Source organism: Numida meleagris, chromosome Z, assembly GCF_002078875.1.
Source record: "Numida meleagris isolate 19003 breed g44 Domestic line chromosome Z, NumMel1.0, whole genome shotgun sequence".
Taxonomy (NCBI): Eukaryota; Metazoa; Chordata; class Aves; order Galliformes; family Numididae; genus Numida; species Numida meleagris.
In genome coordinates this window covers 72139580-72146846 of record NC_034438.1, presented here as the reverse complement: position 1 = coordinate 72146846, position 7267 = coordinate 72139580, and the positions used below count along the sequence as shown (strand labels likewise).

At 52.0% G+C, this 7267-nt stretch overlaps 1 protein-coding gene across 1 annotated transcript; it reads right to left on the bottom strand.

Moving 5' to 3' along the window:
- On the bottom strand, positions 6303–7053 carry CARTPT (CART prepropeptide). Its single transcript, XM_021381457.1, has 3 exons — positions 6910–7053; positions 6742–6825; positions 6303–6632 (listed from the first exon to the last, which is right to left on the bottom strand). Exons 1-3 carry the CDS (start codon positions 7051–7053, stop codon positions 6525–6527), a joined length of 336 nt encoding a protein of 111 aa, XP_021237132.1. The 3' UTR covers positions 6303–6524.

Here is a 7267-nt window from a genome sequence, read left to right as displayed (position 1 = left end):
CCTCCACTTGGACATTGAGCCATTGATCACAACTCTGAGTGCGACCATCCAGCCAATTCCTTATCCAGACAGTGGTCCATCCATCAAATCCATTTTTTTTCCAGTATGGTGACCAGGATGTCATATGGGACAGTGTCAAATGCTTTGCACGAGTCCAGGTAGATGACACTGGTTGCTTTTCCTTTATCCACTGATGCTGTAACTGCCTCACAAAAGGCCACCAAGTTTGTCAGGCATGACTTGCCCTTGGTAAAGCTACGCTGGTTGCCACCAAGCTCATCTCTATTTTCCATGTGCCCTAGTAGGGCCTTCAGGAGGATCTGCTCCACGATCTTACCAGGCTTAGAAGTGAGACTGACTGGCCTGTAGTTCCCTGGATCTTCTTTTTGTCCCTTCTTGAAAATGGGGGTTATGTTCCCCCTTTTCCAGTCAGTGGGAACTTCACTGGACTGCCATGACCTTTTAAATATGATGGAAAGTGGCTTGGCAACTTCATCCGCCAGTTCCCTCAGAACCCATGGATGGATCTTGTTGAGTCCCATGGACTTGTGCACCTTCAGGTTCTTAGAGGATCTCAAACCTCATCTTTACTTACAGCATTAGCACTTACTGCATTACCACCTCTTGTTCATCTATGAATTTTATTTTGGTAAGCAACACCAAGTGGTGGATCAACCACCAGCACAACGGTGGAATGCCCCAGTACTTCCGTTTTCACAGAGAGAGTGATTGGACACAGGTACTGGCTCCCCAGAAAAGTGGGCATTGGATCAAGCCTCCCACAGTTCAAGAAATATTTGGACAATGATGTCAGAAATGTGCTTTGAAACGTGATGGTGGCCAAAATTCCCACTTGATGCAGTTTAATATATTAAAAAGCAGTACAGGGGGAAAAGAAGAGGAAAGAGAAAAAAGAGAAAAGAGAAAAGAGAAAAAAGAGAAAAGAGAAAAGGGAAAAGAGAAAAGGGAAAGAGAAGGGAAGAGGAAAGGAGGTGAGGGGACAGGAGGGGAGGGGAGGGGAGGGGAAAAAGAAAAGAAAAAACCAACAGGTAGTAAATATTAACCGAAACAGAGAAATTTTATTTTGCCCCCCAACACCAAGCAGTGGCTCTACCACCAGCACGAAGCAGAAAGCCACAACACTTCTATTAAACTGAAATGTAACAGGGAATAACAACTGAACAGATCAACATCAACAATATCAAGTTCTTTCCTCTGACCATATGAGTCACAAATAGTTAGAAATTCTACAGATGTCCACAGATACATTATATCACTGTTAACTGATATATGCAACTCTTCATCAGGTAGGTAGAAGAATTAAGTGTCAAAAGCAGAGATCAGAAAGAATGAAAGAGCCCAAGCAGCAGCAACGTGCACTGCAGCACAAAACATCACCAGATTTTTCAAGTGACTGAAGTGATGCCACTAGCAACACATCTCCCAAAACAGGACCACCTAGAATGAACAGTTGCTCATTCATGGACATCCTGAAAATTTCAATTTTGATCTCAACCTCTCAAAGCAAAGAAGTAGACCTGGCTATATATCCCTGGTAATGACACTGTTTGTGAATGGGCACTCTGTGTTATTTTACCTACAAAAAGTTATAGAATAGTGTTCTTTATTCCCACTTTCTGGTAGTCTGTGTTTCTCAGCTCAGTGGATTGAAATGTCTAGCCATGACAGCATGGAGGCAGAGCAGAGCCAATGCAACAGGTTAGAAAGGAATGAGGCAAAAAAGTTGTATTTTTTTTTTTACAGAATTACCAGCAAAAGAGATTGAGAATACAGACAGGTGCTGAGCAGGCAGTCTTCCCAAATGAGTGCAAGCGTCATCCTGGGCATGTTTTCTGTCATGGTTTTTCCTGGATGAGAATTAATTTTCTTCGTAGTGCTTGATATGGTGCTTTGTTTTGGAGTCAGGAGGAAAACAACATTGATAACATACAGAAGTTTTAGTTGTGACTCAGCAGTGCTGTGCAGTTGAGGACTTCTCAGCTTCTGCTGCTGCCCTTCCCGTGAGTGGGCTGGAGGGGACACAGATTGCTGGGAGGGGACAGAACCAGGACAGCTGATCTAAAGTGGCCAAAGGGATGCTCCATGCCGCATAGTATCATGCTAAGAAAGAAACTGGGGGAGATGGCTGGAATGTCTGCTGCTCCTCAGGAACCGGCTGGGCATTGCTCAGCTGGTGGTGAGCAGTTGTGATGGGCAGCACTTGCTTTGTTTGTTCTGGCTGTCGTTGTTGCCGTTAGGTTTTGTGTTGCTGTTGTTTCCTTTTCTTTACCTTTTTTCCCCCCTCCTTATTAAACTGTCTTTACGGGTTCACGAGTTCCCGATTTTCCTTTTCCCTTTTCTCCCCATCCCACAGCAGGGGGCAGTAAGGGAACGTCGATGTGCTCCTTGCGCGGCAGCCTCCAAGCCCGAAGAGACTTCTGCACCTATCAACCGGGGATCCTTGCCGATGCACCTGCTCCAGAGGAGCTTATAGCACTGAAGTCTGTCGTCAGCTGTACCTCAGCTGTGCTAGCTGTGCAAATGTTGTCCCTCCGTAGCTGTGTCACTTCTGAACCTGACACTGACACTGATCTGAATTACTCGCTCAGTAGCTCTCAGAAGTTTTCTCTCACTGCTCTACAACACTCATCTTCTGCCCCGGATGCTTACACCCAGAGGCATGCATTTTCCTCATGCTTGTTGATGAAGAATGGAGCCTTTCCTCCTCCACTACACAATTCTGTGAAGTATGTGGAAGAGAAGACCAATGACATGAGCTAAAAGTAATGCCTCCTATTTATTGCCACAGAAACTGCAAAAGATACAAAAAGCACAATAACTAAAGCTGCAAAACACAATTTTTCAACATAGTCACCAGTAATAGCTGTGTATTTTCACCAGCACTGCACAGCAGCCTGCATGCTGTGCTTGTAAAAACCTGTCCCAGTGGAGGTAACCCGCTGTTGTTGTCACCACAGCTGAAACTCGCCACCTGCCACCTTGCTGTGCTCACATCCGCTGTTTGGTCTCCATAAACATTCAGCTAGCATCAAGGAATGTCAGTGGGCGCAATTTTTTCTGCATGGAGGTATCCAGTTCCACACCTTTGCTCCATCCACACTTCCATGTCAGACGCCATTCTGTCAGACTGCCCCTCTGCCGCCATCTGTCACACGGCAACAACATGGAATGGGATATTGGTGCAGAAGGTTCAGCCTCTACTACCACACCACCAACATATGCCTCTGACATCATGGGCCAAGAGAATGAAACAGGAGACATTACTTCCAGAGTGGCCCTTAAGCAGCTTAAGTTGATCATCTCTGTCTTCGAGTTTCTGACTAGCTGTTTCTTAGGAAGAAGTTCAGAACGCCCAAGAAGAAAGTGGACCACAACCTCCACTTTCTGTGGAGAAAGCCCACAGAAAGCACCAAGAAGAGACAACACAATCCATCTGAGCGGCTTTGCCTCACTGCTTGACATTATTTGTTTAGGGTTAGTGTAGTGACAAAGATGATAGCCTTTTCTGCATGCACTTCTTGATTTATAGCAATGCACTTAATTTTGATTTTCCTTCAGGAGAATTAAGAGATTACAATAAATAATATCACCTTGCATTAATACTTTTTTTTTCCTATACTTTTTCACAACATTTATTTGTATTTCAGCCTTGATGTGTACTGTAGATGAGAATGAGTTTAGTGTGTTTACCCAGACACAGATTCCTGGGAGCATCCAGAAGACACAAAGCTCCTGAGGAGCCCAAGATAACAGCACTGACTCCCTTGAGCACTGAGGTGGGCAGAAGATGATGGTTAGCGTGCCATAAAGAAGGGACCCACCAACCAGAATGTCAGGATTAGTTTTTTCCTTACAAGTCTTTTCAGTTGGAAATAAAAAAGAAAATGATATTGAAATCAAGTTACATACAAGCAAGATGATCTACCACATTTGAGTCCTAATGGGCTGGCACTTGGGACAGTTTGATTTTTGATTTCATGCTTGATGAAGGCATATTTCTGAGCCTTAGAATTACGTCCAAACTCTTTCACCAACCCCTCTGCTCTCTAACCCCATGCTGAGTCCTCAGAAGTTGCTGTGCTTGCTTTGGGCCCTCAGCTAAGTGGTGTGCAGGGCCTGCCTTGGAGGTATTGTCTTATCACCTGGCCTCCTCAGTGCTGTTGAATAAAACAGCATCTCTATCCATTCTCACAGAGGGCCTAACCTAGTCACAGGGGTCCATTAGGTCTCCTTCAGACTCTACAGTTAGCAGAGGGGTAGGATCAAAATATCTTATTTCTGAATAGTTTTTCCATGGCAGGTCAGCGCCACGGCAAGGCATTTGCTCTCTCCACAAACTGCTTTCTGTTGTCTGCAAGACTGCCACTCATTCACCTGTGCGTGCGTCCTCCTGTTTAATCCAGCAGTCCGGTGAAGAGTGTGTCCTTGGTCTTGCACTCTGGCTCAGTGCCCACAGAGATCAGGAAGGAGCTGCTCTGCCCTCTGCCTCTTTCCTCTCGTTGGGGAAAAAACGCAATACCTGCAGAGCACAGACCCTTTCCAAAGAGAACATGAGCCTTATTTGACTTCTGCGAATCCACGTTAAGTCTCTGTTAAGCTCTGTGGTCCTCAGCAGTGTGGCATTCCTCCACCCTCCCATGTGGGCCAAGAGAGCCTGCCCTGATGGCAGGGTTGATCCTCCCGTGCCAAACTGCATCAGACTCCCTCGTCCCGTTTCTCCAGCCAGTCCGAGTTCCTCTAGATGGCAGCAGACTCCGCTGCTCCATCTTACACGCTTCGTACCGTCTGCCAACTACAGAGTTCAGACCATTGTCTAGACCCTTAATAATGATATTAAACGGTATCTAATCCCGTTTTGTCCCCGGGGCCAGGCTGAGACATCAGCCCACAGGGCCCATGGCTGAGCAGCACTGCGGGAAGTGAAGGGAAGAAGGAAAGAGGGGAGGCGAGGAGAGGAGGGGAGAGGAGAGGAGGAGATGGAAAGAGGAAATTGAAAGACACAGACAATATCATCTCATTATTCTACATTTTTCCATGAGAAATCAAGAGCAAATGCCCCTGCAGTGTCCCTGAGCAGCACCGTGAAGCCACCCAGGAGTGCAGTCCAGCTTACAGAAGCTCACGCACGGCCCTGGCCCCACAAATGCACCACCACACCTGTCCCACGCAGCCTCCCATGGCCATGAAAGCTGCAGACAGGGGATTGCCACCTCTCCCTGGAAGATCCCATCAGCCTTCCTGCTCGCTCCCTTCCTCACTTACTTTGTGACATCCTCCCCAGCTACAATTCCCACCATATGCAACTTCTCTCCAGCCCCTTTTTGCACACGTGCCCTGCAGCGTGCACAGCACGTCTGTGCATGGCCCCATAGCCATGCAGCCCCCAGATTTCATGCTTTCTGTGGGTGTTTCCAGCTGTTTAATCTCTGGTCTAAGAGCTTATCACCATCCAAGAAAACAGTAGTACTAAAATACAGAGGTGCATTTTTCTGTAGTCCATTTTTCTGTTCCTGGCTCGTTCGTGTGCTCTTACTCTTCAAAAGCAAAACAAATGCCTTGCAGAAATCTCTTTTTTTTTTTTCTCACAAATCTCTGGCTCTCGCACCTAAATTGGTGCTCTCCTTAGCACCAGCTATGAAGGCTGTTTGGAGAAGCGCTTTTCCTCCGCTTCTGCTGGTGGAAATAACCACAGCTAGTTCTGGTACGGACACCCACACAGGAGCTGTCACTGCGGGGAGAGGCAGGAACTTGCTGCCGTGGCCCCTCTTCACAGGAGCGAGATGCAGAGAGGCGGTAGCACAGCGCTTGCCGGCCCCGCGCGGCGGAGGAGCCGCAGTCGGAGGAGCGCAGCCCCGGCCGGGGAACCGCAGGGCCCCGCCGTTAGCTCGGCTGGCTCCGCAGCCTGGGGTTCCCGGGCGTGAAATCAACACTTCTTCCCAAACGCTGTCATCAGAACTTTATTAACAGAGACGAACACAGGATTAAACCACGTTATGAGTTCGCCGAAACGCACAGTGTACCTGTGGAGGACAGACACAGTTATGTACATCAGTTCGTCGTAGAAACGTGAGAAATTTGGTCGAGGCGGCTGGGATATCCCCTGGCAGTTTGCAACGGATCCAGGTAGCTTCCTCTTCACGGTGGCTCCGCTAAATCGACGGTTCCCCCAGCCGCACCCCGGGCGCGGAGCCCCGGGCGCCGCCGCCGTCCGACGCGGGTCTTCCCCGGTGCGCGGCGCCGCCGCTGCCCCCGGCCCGGCGTCGGAGGGGCGAGCAGGAGGCGACCGGGGAGCGCCGGGCGCAGCGCTGCTCCCACCGCCCCGCATCCCTCGGGGAACCCGGACGGGCGTCCCGGGGAGGCGCGGGCCGGGCTTTTCCTGGACGGACGAAAACCAAAGGAGGGAGGAGGGCCGGGGAGAGGGCAGGATGGAGAACGGCTCCACGGGTGTCGGATGTCTGGGCGGCGTCGGGCGGGCGGACGCTGCCCCGCGCCGATGCCGCCGCTCACAGGCACTTGAGGAGGAAGGAGTTGCACGAGGTGCCCCGCGGGCAGTCGCAGAGCTTCCCGATGCGGGCCCCTTTCCGCACGGCGCACTGCTCCCCGGCGTCGCACTGCGGGCGGCGGCGGGCGCTCAGAGGGCTGCCCCGTCCCGCCGGGACCCTCCCCGTCCCGTCCCGTCCCGTCCCGTCCCGTCCCGTCCCGTCCCGTCCGCTCGCTCACCATCGGCACCTGCCCGAACTTCTTCTCGTAGTGCGGCACCCGCTTGCTCTTCAGCTTCTCCAGCACCTCCTGCAGCGCCTCGATCTGCCGAGACACCCGGATCCCCGTTAACCCGCCGCCGCCGCCCGCCCCCCGCCGCGCGTAGCCCTCCCTCCCCCCCCGCCCCACCAGCTCCTTCTCCCGGGACGCGCCGCCGCCGCCGGGCGGCCCGAGGTCGCGGTCGCGGCGCGGAGGGGGCGGCCCCTGCCCGCGGGCGCTCAGCAGCAGCGCGGCCGCCACGGCGCAGAGCGCCAGCGCCCGGCACCTCTCCATGGTGCTGCCGACACCGGCCGCGCCGCGCTGCCTTTATAGCGCCGCGCCCGCCCCGCCGTGCGTCAGCGCCCGAGCGCGCCGCGAAGCCTCCCGCCCCCGGCGACACGGGCCCCGTCGGACTTCTCCCGAGTGCGCCCTGCATGTCGTGGTGCCGGCCGCCGCGCCGTGTGAGAGGTGGGGAGGTGGACGGGCGCCGGAAGATCTTTGGGAAGAG

What these genes read in the sequence shown, in the direction of transcription:
- CARTPT (XM_021381457.1), bottom strand. Translation starts at nt 7,053, where the DNA reads ATGGAGAGGTGCCGGGCGCTGGCGCTCTGCGCCGTGGCGGCCGCGCTG. An exon ending in CGTCCCGGGAGAAGGAGCTG is followed by an intron (nt 6,826 to 6,909) that starts GTGGGGCGGGGG and finishes GTGTCTCGGCAG; the next exon opens with ATCGAGGCGCTGCAGGAGGT. An exon ending in AGTTCGGGCAGGTGCCGATG is followed by an intron (nt 6,633 to 6,741) that starts GTGAGCGAGCGG and finishes CGCCGCCCGCAG; the next exon opens with TGCGACGCCGGGGAGCAGTG.